The sequence below is a fragment of the Jaculus jaculus genome, chromosome 1 (genome assembly GCF_020740685.1).
Source record: "Jaculus jaculus isolate mJacJac1 chromosome 1, mJacJac1.mat.Y.cur, whole genome shotgun sequence".
Classification (NCBI taxonomy): Eukaryota; Metazoa; Chordata; class Mammalia; order Rodentia; family Dipodidae; genus Jaculus; species Jaculus jaculus.
The window spans coordinates 81,397,818-81,416,915 of record NC_059102.1 but is presented as its reverse complement, the minus strand read 5'-3'; the positions used below and the strand labels follow the sequence as shown (position 1 = coordinate 81,416,915).

At 38.4% G+C, this 19,098-nt stretch overlaps 1 protein-coding gene and 1 long non-coding RNA gene across 11 annotated transcripts in view; both read left to right on the top strand.

The window, feature by feature from the left end:
• LOC123459389 overlaps positions 1–5,478 on the top strand; it is a 31,789-nt gene extending 26,311 nt beyond the window's left edge. Inside the window, exons 2-4 of the long non-coding RNA XR_006636286.1 lie at positions 3,461–3,592; positions 3,728–3,808; positions 5,460–5,478. This is a non-coding gene — a long non-coding RNA (uncharacterized LOC123459389). The remainder of the gene's footprint in view (positions 1–3,460; positions 3,593–3,727; positions 3,809–5,459) is intronic.
• Positions 5,479–5,493: 15 nt separating this feature from the next.
• Positions 5,494–19,098, top strand: part of Mpdz (multiple PDZ domain crumbs cell polarity complex component) — a 143,520-nt gene continuing 129,915 nt past the window's right edge. For all 10 annotated transcript variants that reach the window (XM_045145903.1, XM_045145896.1, XM_045145891.1 and 7 more), the window contains exons 1-2: positions 5,494–5,542; positions 8,098–8,264. In XM_045145903.1, the coding sequence (XP_045001838.1) occupies positions 5,527–5,542; positions 8,098–8,264 (183 nt within the window). In that variant the 5' untranslated portion in view covers positions 5,494–5,526. The remainder of the gene's footprint in view (positions 5,543–8,097; positions 8,265–19,098) is intronic.

Here is a 19,098-nt window from a genome sequence, read left to right as displayed (position 1 = left end):
CTAGACTACACAGTGAGTTCCAGGTCAGCTCTGGTTATAGGTAGATCCTTCTTCAAAAAGAAAATGAACAACACACACACACACACACACACACACACACACACACACACCCAACCAACCAACCAAACAACAACAAAACAAAACAAACAAACAAGAAGCAAAGTAACTTTCTCAGTGTGTCCTCTAGCCCCAGAGCATTCATCATGGCTGTCTTTGTAAAGCCTGTGGAAATAGTTTTTATAAATATGTACCTTCTACTTAAAAATATGTATCTGTTAATTTTTATTTACACACATATTTTATATTAACACATTTTCCCATCTTTTAAAAATAATTAACAGAACTTCTGCCACATGCTTTTTTTGCATGACAATATGGAAAATCGGAAGTAGAAGCTGAATTTGTTGGTACATGGCTGTTGGCTTGGGGAGGCTGAGGCAAGGGATTGAAGGGGGTGACAGTTTGTGGGCTAGTGTGATTCGTGAGTGTGAGGCTACATAGTGAAGGCTGCCTAGGCTACGTAGAGGGTTTGTCTCAAAAATATGAGTAACTAAAGTGGAGATAATGTGGTAGGTTTTGAAATCAGGCACACTTCACATTGCTTGGGCAAGGAATCTGACCAAAAGCAGCTGATGGGGGCGGGGGGAGGTTTTATGTTGGCTTATTGCCTCAAGGGAGAGCTTCATGATGACAGAGCAGGCATGGCATGAATAGAGGCTAGACATCACTTCAGCCACAGCAGTTAAAAATAGCAGAGAGAGTGAGCTAAGCTCTGCAGGGGAGCTGGCTATAACACCTCAAAGCCTGCCTTGAGCAACATACTGCCCCCAACAAGACTCCACTTCCCAAATTGCCATCAGCTAGGGGGATCATACATTACAAACACATGAGTTTATGGGGGACATGTGCGATCTAATCCACCACAAGTGGGCTCAAGTCCAACTTATCTTACTCTCCAGCTGTGTGATCTTGATTAAATCCTCACCTTTCCCCCTCCCCCCTTGTGTTATCTAGAAAATGAGGAGGCTTTGATTTGAGGAACTGAAGGCTATTATGGTGAGCAAGATAATAAGGATCCCAATTCCAATGGTGTATTATGCCCTTAATAGTTACTATCATGATTCATCTTGATTATCAACTTCACTGAGTCTGGAATCACCTAAGAGAAAAATCTGTGGGCATGTTTATATGGAATTTTCTAGATTAAGTTAATTGTGATAGAAAAATTACTCTAACTATGGTCACACTACCCCATGGGCTGGTGTCTCAGACTGACTAAAGCGGGGAATGTGAGCCAAGCATCAGCATTCTTTGCTTTCTGCTTGCTGACTGTGGAAGCCATGTGACCTGCAGCCTTACACTCCCGCTGCCACACCTTCCACTCCGTGATGGACTGCACTTTTGAACTGAGCCCAGATAAACCCTTTCTTCCTTAAGGTGCTTTTGTCAGGTGTTTTGTCTCAGCAGAGGGAAGAGTAACTCATACAGATACTGAATATATTGATCCATAATTGGCTTTTTTCCATTTGGAAAAGGAAAAGAACATGAGAAGTATGAGAAGTGACCCCCCCCCCCCACGCTGGTGGAGAGGCAGCATCCAGCAGAAGTTTCACTGTGGGCTTTGGAGAGTGGTTGTCTATGTGTAGATCTTGGCTTTATCGCTGGTGATGTGACTTCAGGCTAGTTACCTGCCCTTCCTGTGTGTGTGTGCTTCCTCTTGTGTAAACTAAGTGGACTGTAAGGATTAAAGGACATAATTAATAGTGTGCTGGGAACAGTGTCTAGCATAATAAAGGTGTTATATTTGCCTGCATAATTGCTGCAACTGCTCAAATATTAGCTTCTATCTCCTAGTGCTCATATCTAGAGTATGCCTCTTCTCTTTCCTGCCCCTCTGGTTTAGAATTGTACCTGCTAACATGAATTTCCCAGAAAACAACCAACCAAATAAACCAACAGAAACCCTTAGAATGTGGCCTTCTGCTGACATGTTATTGGATCACCTTTAAGATTTCCTTATGGGCCATGCCCTGCTATTGTCATTCAGGTACACAGATTGTTAAATATAGTGTTGAGATGAATAACAAAAGAAGTGATAGCCAGGTGAGGAAAACATGAAAAGAATTCATGCCTGTAGTTTGAAGGGAGTGGATGCACTTAATCTCTTCAACTCTTCATCACAAAATCCTGTGATTACAAGAGTTTATTTACAATTACAAATGAACTTTTGGGAGTGAGGCATAAGATAGAAAGGATTGACTTGAAAAATACTTTGGCCCTGTCATGGTTGTTAATGTTGAAAATACCTGGGAACCAAGATGGTAAGGTTTCATTTTATGGGCATCAGAGTAGATACACTATGGATCTCTTTTGCTTTAAAAAAAAAATCACTGAAATTCACAGTAGTCTTGTTTTTATCTGACAGCTACTGTCAATGACTTGTGGCTAGATTAGCTGCTTCTTCTAATTATTTTTTTCTAAATCCTCCTCTAAGTGCTTCTTGTAGGGGATGGGGATCTAATTCTTTTTCTGCATAACTGGATTGCCTTTGAACTTTGCTTTGGATACGTGTTTCTCTCAGTTGGTGAACCTGCCCGTTCTGCTTCCTCTGGCCTCTCTTCATAAGCCAGCAAGCCTCTGAAGTGATAAGTTCCCTCACATCATAAATATACTGCCTGTCATTCTCAGTTGAGTTTTTATAGGGCAAACTGAATAGATCTACATTTTATTGTGCATAACATGCACAAATCTACATGAGGCTTTCCTTTTAAAGCTTTATTAATATTATTTATTTTTAAACAGACATAGATTCAGAACCTGTAAGTACCTTAGCAAGGGCAGTTGATTTTTGAATAACTGGTGTAGTGGTTCAGTGGCAGAGTGCTTGCTTGGTGGACATGAAGCTGCAGAACCACAAAAATTAATTGATTGATCAGTCAATCAATACAGGAATTAATTCTTTTTTTTTTTTTTTTTTTTGTTTTTTGGAGGTAGGGTCTCACTCTAGCTCAGGCTGACCTGGAATTCGCTATGTAGTCTCAGGGTGTCCTCGAAATCACGGTGATCCTCCTACCTCTGCCTCCCGAGTGCTGGGATTAAAGGCATGCGCCACCACGCCTGGGTTGGAATTAATTCTTTGAAGGAGTTTTTAATCATATGCTGTCTTGTGGAAGTGAATTAAATTTTCCTTGTAAAGAAGAATATAAGTATTGTTCACTGTGTTAAGATTTTCTTGCAGTATGCCTCATGATGCCTATCCATATGAATTCAGCATTAACCCCAGTATATATTTTATACTTATAAGCCATGCTGTGAGCTGGTAATTGTCATACTTTATTTTTCTTTTTATCATAGGATATATAATGAGTAAGTTTCCTCTGCCTCCCCCCCCCCCCCACCCAGGAAGCAAAGGATTACATGATTGCTGAATGCCACACTGGTATTTCAATTTCAATTCCAGGTCAGATACGGGGCCTGCTTGATGACAGAGATCTTTTAAAAAGAAATGCCAAGAGGGCTGGATAGATGACTTAGCCATTAAGGCACTTGCCTGCAAAGCCTAAGGACCCAGGTTCAATTCTCCAGGACGCACGTAAGTCAGATGCACAAGGTGGCATATGTGCCTGGAGTTTGTTTGCAGTGGCTGGAGGCCCTGGTATGTCTGTTCTCTCTATATATCTGTCTCTTTCTCTCACTCTTTCAAATAAATAAATTTTATTTTTTAAAGAAATGCCAGTAATTGAGCTGTTGGACCACTAGAACTGGAGTTGCTGTTTCTACTAGTGTGTTCTACATCAGGACGTAGAAAGTAAGTAGTGTTCACTCTTTTCATGTTCTGTGCATCTGCTCCTGTATGTCATGCTTCCCCAAAGGGAGCTTCCCTTGAAGAGGTAATGGGCCAACTTGTTATTTCTGAAACGACCTATTTCACCTTCAAGTGCAAGAGTGAGGAAGAGTGGTATAGATTCCTTTTTCTCCACTAGAGGAATGAGTGACTCGCTTCTTGATGACTCAGAATGTTCCTTGAGGCTCAGGAGAGGCAGTGCTATGGAGATAGTTGTGTAGAACTGCTGGACAGGAAAGATTGAAAATGACCCCATGACATTGGCAGTGCACATCTGTGTCCAGTACAGTACCTTACAGAGTCCAGTTAAGTGTTGAAGCAGTTGTTGTTTCTCTTTTCTTACTGGGAAGAGAATATTATAGTCTGTTTGACACTTTGAAAACCTTTGAAAAATGTAATACTATGTTTTCCTTTTAATCAGCTTGCGTGCATGATTTGGTGTATTAGTGTCCAGTATTCATGTACCATTTTAGGGTCACAGTTCATTTCCAATTGACATGTGTTTATCATCTCCTCAGTTAGGACTGTGGGCATTTGGGTAAGAGCACAGCTGTTTAAAAGGTTTGCTTACAGGGCTGGAGAGATGGCTTAGCAGTTAAGCGCTTGCCTGTGAAGCCTAAGGACCCCGGTTCGAGGCTCGGTTCCCCAGGACCCGCGTTAGCCAGATGCACAAGGGGGCGCACGCGTCTGGAGTTCGTTTGCAGAGGCTGGAAGCCCTGGCGCGCCCATTCTCTCTCTCCCTCTATCTGTCTTTCTCTCTGTGTCTGTCACTCTCAAATAAATAAATAAAAAATTTAAATAAAAAAAAAGGTTTGCTTACAGAATTTCTTTTTTTTTTAAATTTTTATTTAATATAAAAAATTTAAATAAAAAAAGGTTTGCTTACAGAATTTCTTTTTTTTTAAAATTTTTTATTTAATATAAAAAATTTAAATAAAAAAAAAGGTTTGCTTACAGAATTTCTTTTTTTTAAAAATTTTTTATTTAATACAAAAAATTTAAATAAAAAAAAAGGTTTGCTTACAGAATTTCTTTTTTTTTTAAATTTTTTATTTAATATAAAAAATTTAAATAAAAAAAAGGTTTGCTTACAGAATTTCTTTTTTTTTAAAATTTTTTATTTATTTATTTGAGAGCGACAGACACAGAGAGAAAGACAGATAGAGGGAGAGAGAGAGAATGGGCGCGCCAGGGCTTCCAGCCTCTGCAAACGAACTCCAGACGCGTGCGCCCCCTTGTGCATCTGGCTAACGCGGGTCCTGTGGAACCGAGCCTCGAACCGGGGTCCTTAGGCTTCACAGGCAAGCGCTTAACTGCTAAGCCATCTCTCCAGCCCTGCTTACAGAATTTCTTATGCAGACTCAAGCACACCTCCTTATTCAGTGGCTAAGGATCTCTATTAATTCAAGATCCTAGCGTAAATATTTTGGAAACTTCTGATATTTCATTTAAAAATAGAATTTATGTCTCTTATGCAAATTCTAAGATGATTTTTCTTTAGTTTTCTGTTAAGTTAAAACAATGTTTTAAGGTCAAAGGAAGTTGAATAGTATTAAGCACATTTTAGAGTATTTAGTTTTAAAAATAAACATAATTCTATATCTCTTATCCCCAGAACTACATTTTAGTTGCTGTTTTTAGCTGTCTCAGAGAAGAACACTGAACTTTGCAAGAAAAGGAAAATGTTGGAGACCATAGGTAAGACTTGTTCCTCTCTGCCTACTTTTATAAGAACTGGAGCTCCTTCCACTGCCTTTGGAAAATATGTTCTGCTTGGGAAGCATCTGACTGTATTAACTCGAGTTGTAAAAAATTACTAGTATTGTACCAGAGTAATGAATCTCCATATTTATAAAATATCATCCAAATTTTTACAAATAAAGCATTTGTGAGCAAAAATAGACACTAGTTATTCTACCAGTTATAAGTTTTAGTATAGCTTAGTGTAAGCTGTATTCTGATTTATGAACCCAATTTTGGCTTCTGGATGTCACTAGAAAGCTTAGCAGTATGTTAATACTGAAAGATTATTTTTCTTCTGTGTGGCATGTTAAGTACTACTGAGCTCTTGGTTTTAAATGACAAAGAGAGCAATAACAGCCTCTTAAAAGTCATTGAAGGCTTAAGTGTCTGCATAAGATAACTTAGGTTGAAAACTAAATTTCCCATGCTTGTATGTTAATCTCTTCCCCTTTGCTGTTTGGTTTTATACACATGTGCACTTGTTTATACCATTGTATACAGCCCAGTCAGGTGTGGTACATACCTGCAACCACGTGACATCCAGCCCTGTAACTATTTCCACTAGATGTTGTGACTCTTTTCAGGTAGTTAGATTTTCTCTCTGGCACCTTGCTGAATGTACTGACTGCCTTGAAGCTGCAGGCTATGAGGGTTGGGGGAGAGCTGATGACAGTAAATAGAAAGAGCTCTATTTTGTGATCATGTGACTTTTGTTATACGTCCTTTGCTGATCCTAAAAATGTGTGCATATGCATTTTTAGACAGTCATTTTATACTGAAATCATATACCATGAGGACTACTAATTTGCCTCATCAGAAAGCAGAAAGGGGAGAGAGGATAGCTTTACTTGCACCATTGCTTTCCAGACTTTACTCTGTTAGCTATTACTGAGTTGCATACCTTGCAAGGATTGATATGAATATTAATAGATTTGCATTCTGCATTACCATGGAAAATATAAACCAGATGAAAATTCTCATATATATCTTTCTCATTACTTGTGTGCATATGTGAGTATTGTTTATTTCAGCTTGTGTAATCAAAATTAACTCATTTTATTATATTAATTTGTGTTTTAATCACTCCATGTCTGTAATTTTCTGGTAAAGGTTCCTTCTGTTTTTGATTACTGTAACATGGCAATAGATGCATACTTGTTATCAGTAATGTGTTATGACATATCTGAACAATCTCCACTAAAATTGGCTGTAATTTATAGGTAGGTGTAAGACTCATTTGTGTATGTATTCGTATGTGTATATGTGTATGTATGTATTTCAGGTAGATGTTCAAATTCACCAATGGAAACATGTAAGATGCTAAGACACAACTAAAATACATACTTGTATAGTTTTGTGCCTGATATAGTAAATGATTTAGGTTGGATCAGTGTGAAGAAATTGTAAATATGTTATTTAAATTTTGAGGAAAGCATTGCAAAGATTAAGATAGTGATCTTGAAAGATTGTGTATTACATAATTAATCCTAGAAAAATTTAAAGTTTTATTTAGTAGAAAGAGAGAGAGAGAGAGAAAGAGAGAGAGAGAGACAGATAGAGAATGGGCACACCAGGGTCTCCATCCACTGAAAATGAACTCCAGAAGCATGCACTGCCTTGTTCATCTGGCTTATGTTGGTACTGGGGAATCAAATGTAGGTCATTAGGCCTCTCAGACAAACATCTTTACTGTTAAGCCATCTCTCCAGCCTCCAAGTAAAATTTTCATTGTAGACTGCTTTGTTCCTTAATGTATGAAACTGTGATATTAGAGATATTGTCATTCATCAATGATATATTGCCCACACCCATTTATTAGTGAGCTAATTATATTGCTAATTTTTATTACATATACTTTTTCTCTTTTCTTTTTTCTTTCTTTCTTTCTTTCTTTCTTTTTTTTTTTTTTTTTTTATTTGTAGGGTCTTTCTTTAGCCCAGTGCTGACCTGGAATTTACCATGTAGTCTCAGAGAGGTAGCCTCAAACTCATGGTGATTGGGAGTTCTGATATTAAAGGTGTGAGCCACTACACGTGGCTTATATATCTTTTTCAAAGGAAGAAATTAGCATTTTCATGATTACACATCATTTGATTTTATGTAATTTTTCTTGAAGAAACATCTGGAATTGAAGTTTAATTATGCATCCTCTGTATTAGTTTCTCTGACTTTAGAACGATTTACATTTAAGTATACTATACCCAGCTCCCTGCTTTCAAACTAGCTACTTTTAAAGACATCATGATTTAAGGGGCAGAGGAACAGATTACACCCTCCTTTTATGTCTCAAACAATTTACCACTTGGATTGATCTGGAGGATATGTATGTATGCTGTTTAATATTGAGGAAAACATATTTGGAGTATTAAAATATACTTAATATTTGCTTTTATTCTGATTTAAAATTTTGTACTTCTGTATTACTTTGTACCACATAAAAATGAGATAACTTTAGTTTGACACTGACATTTGGAATCCCATTACTCTGACTGTATTGCTCTTTGGAATAGATAAGAATCGGGCCCTGCAGGCTGCAGAACGCTTACAAGCTAAGCTGCGGGAACGTGGGGATGCAGCCAATGAAGATAAACTGAGCCTTCTGAAGTCAGTTCTGCATAGCCCCCTTTTCAGTCAGATTCTCAACCTACAGACTTCTCTACAACAGCTGAAAGACCAGGTAGGACATTATCACGCAAGCCACCCCCACCCCCCATCCCCTGACAGTGTGGCAGAGAGCTTGTGAAAAGCTGAGTTTTGAATGTGTTAATGAATACTTAATGAAGTCATTTAAACCTGCAAATAAGATACTCAGACTCCTGGTGGCTTTTTCCTTCCTAGTTATTTTTGTAATGGTTGTTACTGTAGATTGTCGAAGATGTGACATTGTGTTGAAAGCTTGTGTGGACGCTGAAGTATAAGTTCCTAAGGGAAAAGGGCTGATGAAAATGTATGTGGGGTGGACTTAGTGTTCATCATTACCTGGGCTTGTTGCACATGTGATCCTGCCCATTCTGATGCAGACTGTCAGAACAGTAACATAGTTTCAGGAAAGCCTGGATTTGTGTCTGCAGTCATGTGTGCAAGGATAGGAAATCACCTCGATTTTGACAGCAAAAGGAATAATTACATTGTCATCAGTTAGAGGTATTGCAGTTCTCACTTCTTGCAAGGGTGTAAGTAGAAATTGCTTCCATGACAGCATCAGATGGTGACAAACATGAGAACTTCTAAATGTAACACCATGTTGTTTTCCTGTAGAGATTATGAACAGGAAAATTTTTGAGCATTTGTATTAAAATTGAAACGTATCACAACAGGATGAAGATAGAATTCAGCTGTTCTTGGAACTTAATTTAATCAACATTTCTCAGGTTATTAAAATATTTTTTAAGTATTTAAAAAATTTATTTGAGACAGTGAGAGAGGGAGAGAGAGAGAAAGAGAGAGAGATTGAGAATGGGCACGCCAGGGCCTCTAGCCTCTGTAAGCGAACTCCAGATGCATGCATCACCTTGTGCATCTGGCTTTCATGGGACCTGGAGAATCCAACCTAGGTTCCTAGCTTTGCATGAAGGTGCCTTAAAAGCTAAGCCATCTTTCCAACCCTATTAAAATATTTTTAAAAATAGTCCTCCTCACAAGGTTTGAAGTCAAATTATGCCCTCTAGTTGGTTCTTATTCTCATGTTTTAGCATTAATTTAATAGTTATGGATGACTTGTGTAGCACACAGCTTCAGGTTCACTGAGATGAACTTCCAGACCAGGCAGAGTTATGGAGGAAGGGATTTATTGAAGGTTACAGATCCAGGGGAAGTTCCATAATGGCAGAAGAAGCTGGCCTGTCTTCACAGGCCTAAACAGAGAGAGTGCTAGCCTAAAGGTCAAAAGCCACAGCACACTTCAGGAACTCCAGCTAGGCACACTTTGCATATCTTTAGATTGAAATCTGCAACCCACCACCACACCTTAAGATCACCCAGTGACATTGCCTCCAGCCAGGTAGCCAGCTGATGCAAAGTACAAACAATAAAGAAATGAATATATTGGGGGCCATCTATTCAAACCACCACAACTTGCTAGCAAATATTCTGCCTTACAAGGTTGAAAGTGGACCTTAACGATTAATTTCCTAATTCAATGACAGAACAATACGATTGGAAAAACTTCAAAATTGTTCCAAATGCAAAAGAACAAATCACAGTCGAAGAAGGAATTTGTGGGGCTGGGGAGATGTCTTTGTCAAAAATGTGTCTCCTACCACAAGCATGAGAACCTGTGTAAAAAGACCAGATATGGTCACACACATTTATAATTTCAGTATGGGAAGATGGAGACAGATATTGGGGCTCATTGGCCAGGGGTTGTAGCCTACTTAGTGAGTGGAGAATGATAGGAGACTGTGTATGAATAAAAGATGAATACTACCTGAGGAATGGTAACCAAGATTATTTCTCTGGCCTCCACATGTATACACAGATGCATATGCCTCTGCATTCACACATACCGTCACACACATGCATATGAACACCCTCTCCTCTCCACACACAAAAGAGTGGATGATGCCTGAGGAATGATAGCTGAGGTGTTTTCTGGACTCTGTGTGTTTACCTGCACACATATGTGAACCTCCCCACTCCCTGCACACTATTCAACAAAAGGGAAGGAACATGTCATGTAACGTCTTCATCTAGATATATACATGTTCTTTGAAAAAGTAAATTAAAAATAATCTTCAGGGCTGGAGAGATGGCTTAGCGGTTAAGCGCTTGCCTGTGAAGCCTAAGGAGCCCGGTTCAAGGCTCAATTCCCCAGGACCCACGTTAGCCAGATGCACAAGGGGGCGCACGCGTCTGGAGTTCGTTTGCAGTGGCTAGAAGCCCTGGCGTGCCCACTCTCCTCTCTCTCTCTCTGCCTCTTTCTCTGTCTGTCGCTCTCAAATAAATAAATAAAAATAAACAAAAAAATTGAAAAAAAATCTTCAAATATAGTTTTATGAGCTGGGCATGGTGGCACATGCTTTTAATCCCAGTACTTGGGAGACAGAAGTAGGAGGATCACTGTGAGTTCAAGGCCAGCCTGAGACTACATAGTGAATTCCAGGTCAGCCTGTACTACAGTGAGACTCTACCTCGAAAAACCAACCAACCAAATAAACCAACAAAAAATTAGTTTTATGGTGAATTTATGCTTAATGACTATAAAAGTCATGCTCATGAATTGTGTTTGCATTTATACTTGTCCTTTTTGTAAATTAGTAAAATAGATTGGTTTTCAATACTGATTTTCAGAATGGATTGAAACTTTTGGAGAAATCAGTATCCTGAATGTAAGTGTAATTGTGGCATGGAAAATTATATTTTTGTTCAGAGTATAAGGAAGTGAACATATGTATTCTCCCCTTATTCAGTTGATGGGAAATATTTTTACAATGGAAGTGATGTTAAAATAAAGATTATACCACATATGTTAAGATAGATCACTAGTCCAGTGAGGTAAGTGAGCATTTTCCTGCTGGCCAGCTGACTGCAGGGAAGGACTCTTTGTGCCCCTTGTGTCAGAGGAAAGGAGGAGATAAATGGGTCCACAAGGTGACCTTGTGTTGCCATTTCCAAGTAGGAATATTGGGTTCTGAGGTCATCTGGGTCTTACATGATTAAGATAACGTAATGGGAACCTACTGGATAGAGTGCTGGAGTCTCATTAATGGTAGATTTCAAGATTGACTTGTGAAGTCCTTGAATTTTATTGGAATGTTTCACATGTCTTTGAATGTTTTGGAAAAATATTTTTATTTATTAATTTGCAAAGAGAGAGAGAAAATAGAATAGAAATAGTCAGAGAGAGAATGGGCGCACATGGTGTCCAGTGACTGCAAATGGACTTCAGAGGCATACACCTCTTTGTGTGTTTGGCTTTCAGTTGGTACTAGGGATTCGAACCTGGGCATTTAGGTTTTGTAGGTAAGTGCCTTAACACTTAGCAATCTCTCCAGCCCATGTCTTTGAACTTTTGTCTCCTTGGTCATTTGTTACGTAGAGGAGAAAACTAATACTGAAAGGGAGCATGAAAAATATACAGCTATGTTCTATTTTTAACAGTAGCTTGGAGAGGTTTACTTTTTTTGTTTTTAATTTATTGATTTTTTTTTAAATAAAAAGCTTATACACATAGATCCATTTCCCCCCACCCATCCCATTTCTGCTGAGGGTCTTTGGTGGGGTTATTGGTATTCATTGTGAGGACCATGAGGCCTCAGTCATTCTCAGCAGGGATGGGGAAACATGGTGTCTCAAGCGATTCCCACCCATCTTGATCCTCTTGCAATCTTTCCACCCCCTCGTCTGCAATGCTTCCCGATCCCTCAGTGGGCAAGATAGAGTTCTGATTTAGTGTTGCTTTTTTTGTTGTTGTTGTTTATAATTTTTATTTGAGGCAGATATAGAAGAGAGAGAGAGAAAGAGAGAGAGAGGGAGGGGAGGAGAAAGACAGAGAGAAAATGTGCGTGCAGGGGTCTCTATCCACCACAAATGAACTCCAGATGTGTACACCACCTTGTACATCTGGCTTTATGTGGGTACTGGCTTTCCAGACAAGTTACTTAACCGTTGAGCCCTCTCTCCAGCTCCTAAGTGACATTTTTGTAAGGGCAAAATCATGAATTTCTTGGTTCTCAAAGAATAGCCCTCCCCCCTCTAGGTCTCTAGTCTGTATTATGTCGTTTTCTTGTTGTTATTGTTTGTTTGTTTTCAAGGGTAGAAACCTTCATGTGTGATGATCTCAGTGATCTGAAGTAGTTTGCTCCCTGTCAACTAACCAATGCAGCTAATAAGGACAGGGCTTCCTGAGTGTTCGTGACAAAAATTCAGCTGTTGTGTAGGAAATCTAAGGGTAGAAATTCTTGGATATCAAGAGTTCATTCTGGTAAATCTTAGAGGTTGGGGGACTTGTCATGTGAGACTTTAGGACATGGGATTTTCATACGTGACTATGAAATCTCTCCACGTCAGTCTGGGTGGATTAAATCTCCACTATTTACTAGTTCCTTTTGCTTACCAGTGTTGTTTCTTGTATAACTGTAGCAAATTTTCAAAAGTGGCATTATTTTCTATTTTAAAATTTAAATATAGAGCTGGAGAAATGGCTTAGTGGTTCCGGCAATTGTCTGCAAAGCCTAAGGATCCGGGTTTGATTCACCAGTGCCCATGTAGAGCCAGATGCACAAGCTGTCACATGTGTCTGGAGTTTGCTTGCAGTGGGTAGAGGCTCTGATATACCCATTCTCTTTGTGTGTGTGTGTGTGTGTGTGTGTGTCTGTTTCACTATCTCTGTCAAATAAAACATCAAATATAAATACTCTAACATGTTAGAGTTACAAGTTTCTTAGGATTTTCAATTTGATAATTAATGTGTCCAAGGAATAAAATTTGCCCCATGCTTCCAAACTAGTGGCTTCACAAATCTCACCAGTGTCAGCTTTAATTTATTACCTCTAACTTAATTATGTTTTTAAATGTATAATTTTATATGCTTAGCAGGTACACATTACTGTTGCCATTTTTTTTTTTTTTTATGATCACTAGAAAATGTAAGCTGCCCAGTTCTTCTCCTTCATCTTTCTCCTGTCTTTCAGTGGGCAAAAGGAGTGAATCATTGAAAAGCCTGAGGTATACCCTGCATATTGGAGAACATGATCATATTGTTCTGTTAATGACAGATGCTGACATGCCATGTTGAATTAAGCTTACAAATTCTCCCCTTGGAGCCTTTTCATTACTTCTATTCAGTAATGTTTTATTTTTCTAGTTTGCTTCTTCAGTATTAAGGTTGCCCTTAGAATTCAAACTGTTTCCCTTTGGCAAATTAAACACTTGACAGGTGTTTAACTGAGAGGGCAAAAAAGCCGCGTCTGGAAGGTGTGCTATTTAAATATTGTCAAAATTATTAACAGGACTGAGAGTATAATTGATGCCTCTTCTTAACTCTGTCGCATTATGTATTGTTCTAACCACCAGCTACAAGGATGTATGCTATTAAACCCGAATAACTGCTAATAGTTCCAGTTCATTTCCAAGTGCATGATTCCTGTTTAAGTGTAGCCAAAAAAAAAAAAAAAAGCTGTGATTGTGTGTCAATGATCTGTCACATGCAAACTCTCAAGTAGTATCCTCACTGTCACCTCGACATCACGGCTAATAACCACGAGGCTTAATGAGTATTCAAAATGAAAATCCAGCTATTGTAGGAAAATAAACACATTAGCAGTTTAATAATAGAAACTTGTCAGCCATTGGTTATGTATATTTATTTGTAAAATTTCTCCAGACCAGTATAGGAGAATACTGCTTTCTTGATTAAATAATTACCTTGCATTAAGAGGTTGAACAAGGCATGTAATTAATCCCTTGTTATTTGTGAATTAAAATTATCAATTCAAATAGGAATTTGGGACCAGCATTTACTAATGGACATTGCCAAGATTATTTCTAAGTTATAGCACCAGAAACTCACTCTAAGATTGGAGAAATGATGTGGCTAGCATGGTTTACCAAAGTGGCTTGTGTGAGATAAGAGCCTCAGTGGGGAGAGAGAGCCATTCAGGACATCTGTCCTGCCTAGGATCACCACCCTTCTTGCAGGTGACATTTCCACTGTGCTATTGCTTATTTAATAGTTCCAGGTCACAAGTTTATTCACCTTCTTCCAGCTGATGGTGTGTACACATTTCATCTCTGTGCAATATATGTGTATATAAAGGATGTCAGAATTTTCTTTGGACATGTAGGACATCTCTTTTTTTAAAGGTATTTCTTTTTTTAAAAAAAATAAGTTTATTTATTTATTTGAGAGCAAGAGCAAGAGAGAGAGAGAGAATGGGCACACCAGGGCCTTCAGCCACTGCAAACAAACTCCAAATGCGTGTGCCCCATTGTGCATCTGCCTAACGTTGGTCCTGGGGAATCGAGCCTCGAACTGGGGTCCTTAGGCTTCACAGGTAAGTGCTTAACCGCTAAGCCATCTCTCCAGCCCAAGGACGTTTCTTGAAATAACTAGAGTGATGCTGTGTTTTACATGAAACCTACATTGGGAATTACTGTTCATTTAGGTTAGAGTAGTTAGATCCTTTTAAAAAGCATCTCTTGGCTGGAGAGGTGCCTTAGCATGTAAGGCATTTGCCAGCAAACCCTAAGGACCCAAGTTTGAAATTTCCAGGACCTATGCAAGCCAGATACACAAAGGGATGCATGCTTCTGGAGTTCCTTTACGGTGGCTGGTGACCCTGGTGTGCCCATTCTCTCTCTCTCTTTCCCTCTCTCAAATAAATTATATATTTATATTATAATATATTATATTATATTATATATTTATAATTTTATAATTTATAATTATATTATATATTTATATTATAATGTAGATTATATATTATATTATAATTATATTATATTATAATAATATATTATTATAATTGTAATAATATATATAATGATATATATATTTGCACTTTTATGGTATAACATTTTAAGTTTTACCTGTTCACATTCAAAAAATAATCTAAAATAATTTGCTGATGATAAACACGTTTAGCAAGAGATGAACAAAGGAAAAAATAAATAAAAATTTAAAAAGTCACAAAAGGACAAATGCTAAGGGCCCTTGCATTACTATAACCAACTCCAGCTATATCATTTAATTTTAGTTTCTGATGATCAAAGGCAGAACTTGCCCAAAACAAAATAAAAAAAAAAAGAAATGAGGAGTTATATATTGTCTGTTGTAAGACACATTCAATGAATAAACTTTCTTCATAGTTACTTAAAATAACTCTTTGTTGAACATCTAAGTTAATAAAATCCAAGTGAGTACTAAGACAGAGAGGTTCTTACTATCTTGAGGGAAAAATAAAATGTAAAAAAACAAATGAAGGATGTGTGCTGTACTTGAAGGAATTAATTTTGACTAGAGAAATACTTCACAACAACATTTAAGATGGATCTTTAAAATGAGTAGTTTTCTCAGGAGTGGGGAAATAATTTCACATAGAAAGAAGAATCTTTGCGTGGATATAAAATAATCTTCTTTGGAAGGCTGTTTTTCACTTGCTCTCCCCAGTAGACACTTGGTGGTAACTACAGGAGTCACTTCACTTATCAGAACTTGAGGGAGGGCTGTCTGCTGATGGTATGTCATGGGCAGAATTCAGGATACTACTGAATGTCCTTCAGGGCCTCACATAGACTCACATTCCCCAGCTAGGGAAATGGCCTTCCAAGTCTGCAGTGCTGAGATTGAGAACTGTGGTAGAGCCGGGCCACATACACATCTGTTATCAAAGTTCTTAGGTTGGATGCTGGATATTGAGGAGTAGGAAGCTAGAAAGTAATATTTGGCATTTTATTAATTTATTCACTTATCTTTCTTTGCATTTTAATTTTTGTACTAGCCATTACAAAAAAAGAGATATTAGTGTTTATAATATTTTGGTAGGTAACATCTTTTAATATAATAGATAATTAAAAAACATTTACTCCTTTTTACTTATTTCTTTGAGAGAGAGACACACACACAAAAAGAGGGAGAATGAGTATGGCCACACCAGAGACTTCTGTCACTGTAAATGAACTCTAGACACATGCACCACTTTGTGCAACTGACTTTACATGGTTACTAAGGAATCAAGCCCAGGCCTTCAGGCAAATAAGTGACTTTAACTGCTGAGCCATCTCTCCAGCTCATATCATTCTACCTAAATATATGAATTGTTCCTCAAATGAATGCTTTCTTTATATTCTTAAGAATTCAGCATCATATCCTAATATAGTGACAGATTTTAAAATTTAATTTAATTTAAGTTTTTATTAATTAGTTTTCTGCTCAATGAATACAGTCAATTTGGTACCATTGTTAGGCTTATCCATGTCCTACGCCCTCCCCCTAGCCCCTCCTTGTTGAGGTATATGGGTCGTGCATCCTGGAGTTAGCCCATACTTATGGGTAGGATAAATGCCTTTGCGTATCATTACCCAAAGTGTGGCTGTGACATTCTTTCTGCCCCCTCTTCTGCAAAATTTCCCTGAGTCATGTTGGGTTCAGTTTTGGTCTGCTTCAGTGATGAGGTGTTGGGGTCCTCTGGGTCTCTGGAAATCTGATTTGGTAGGAGTTGATTTTTCTCTATATTGATCTCCTTCACCCTTGAGCTGGTACCCAGTTCACCAAGAAAACAGCACCCTTGCTTGTTTTGCCATTTGTTCTTAGTTTCAGCCGGGACCCATTTGAGGTATGATGGGTGGCTCTCTTCTTAGGATCTACATCTATATGAAAAAGAGAAGTAAGTTCTCCATCGGAGGGTAAAGTTAGCACCTGACAGATGAGATAACCCTTACTTTTTTATAGAGCATTTAATCAGTGTAGGCCCTCTTGTAGCTCATGATTGGTGGTAGCTTGATTATGGAAAGCAGGTTTATGTTTGGATATGGTTCAGACTTGTTTCCCAGCTCCAGCTATGGGTCCTGTACCACTGGGGGGATCGGTTAGCCGAATCCAGAGCAGTTGGTTTCCCACCGTGTCTGTGTGTCACTGTTGAACTTGTGTGGGCATCACGACAAGTTATTTGCTGCCGAGTCGGTTAGACCATGAGTTGCTTGGACAGATATTGGTCATTTTCCCTCAGTCGCCCATGTAGCACCTTCTGGCACTAGACATGCTCACTATCTGGGGACTGACGGATTTTTTGTTGTTGTTGTTGTTCATTTTCATTTATTTATTTGGGAGTGACAGACACAGAGAGAAAGAGGCAGATAGTGAGAGGATGGGCATGCTAGGATCTCCCGCCACTGTAAATGAACTCCAGACGCATGTGTCTGGCTAACTGGGAGTTGAGCCTTGAACCAGGGTCCTTAGTCTTCACAGGCAAGTAAGTGCTTACCCACTAAGCCACCTCTCCAGCCCTGACAGATTTTTTGATAGTGCTTCAAAATGTGATGCTTTCTTACAGCTGGAATATGGAATTTGAAGGCACATCTAGTATTTCATACTCTGGTACAATCAACCCATTTGTCACTTGCTCTTTTTTTTTTCTTCCCCTAAGCATAATTTTATATCACTTTGGCCATTTGGAAAGTTTTCTAATTTGGGTTTTAGCGTCTCACTGTCTAGACCAGGTTGACCTGGACTTTACTGTGTAGTCTTAGGCCAGCTTCAAACTCACGGCCATCCTCCTACCTTTGCCTCCCACGTGCTGGGATTAAAGGCATATGCCACCACTCCTGACTGGAACATTTTGATAATGTCAAAATTACATTTCATATTTCATCAGATAAAATTATAAAACATTATGCTTGCTAATGTCACTTGTATGTTATCAAATAAGCCTTTAAAACATGGAAATGTTTTAAGCTCATGGTGGCAGATAAAAGTGCCCTAAATTTCCAAGTCTCATTTAAAAGCTTAAATTTTATTGGTAATAATGAATGTCACCTACTTTCCTTGAGGTGATACTTGATGTGTCAGGCTTATTTGATTTATTTTTGAGGAATAATCATTCATACCCTCAAGTATGCATAATCACAGTTTGTTTTTGGTCATTTTTTTATTAGTTATGTGCACAGTGTGCATACAGTCATGTTGGTACTATTGTTAGCCTCCTCCCTGTCATCCCCGCTCTGGAGGCACCCTCCTCATCAGGGAATATGGGTCATGCCTTGTGGGGTTAGCCATCAGTTATGGGTAAGAGGCAATGTCTGTGCATAATGACCAACGTGTGGCTGTAATAATCTTTCCTTCCCCTCTTCCGTAAATTTCTCTGAGCCATGTTGGGTTCGTTTTAGGTCTACTTCAGTGATGAAGTCTTGGGAGCCTTTGTGTCTCTGGCTATCTATCTCTTTGGTAGGAGTTGATTGTTTTCTGTTTGTCTCCTTCACTGTTGTGCTTGTACCCAGTTCTCCAATAAGCAACATTTTTCAGATATGATATGCATTAAAAATTGGATAGTTCAGCTTGCAACTTCAAAGCAGTGCTTTCTTGTGAGATAAACATCACAGTCTTTTTAGATTTCATATTTGCTTACTCTTTTGAAACACAAATATTGAGAAGAAATACAATTGGCAATAATTAATAAACAACTTTACCCCTTCATCAAGAACTCTCAGCCAGGTGTGGAGCTTCGTGGATAAAAACCTTGTGCTTGAGAGGCTGAAGCAGGAAGATCACCTAAGGGTGACATCAGACTGGGCTATATAGTGAGTTTCAGGTTCCTCTGGTTCCAAAATCAAACCAAAACAAAAATATTTAAAAGGCTTCCTTTGTTTTTAGTTTTCCAAGGTAGAATATCAGCCTAGTCTTTGGCCTTGAACTCACAGCAATCCTCCTGCTTCTGCTTCTGGAGTGCTGGGATTAAAGGTGTGTACCACCATGCCTTGCTTTAAAAGTGTTTTTTTTTTTTTGTCATATTTTATTTATTTATTTGAAAGAGAAGAGAAAAAGAAAGGGAAAGAATGAAACTGGGTGCACCAGGAGG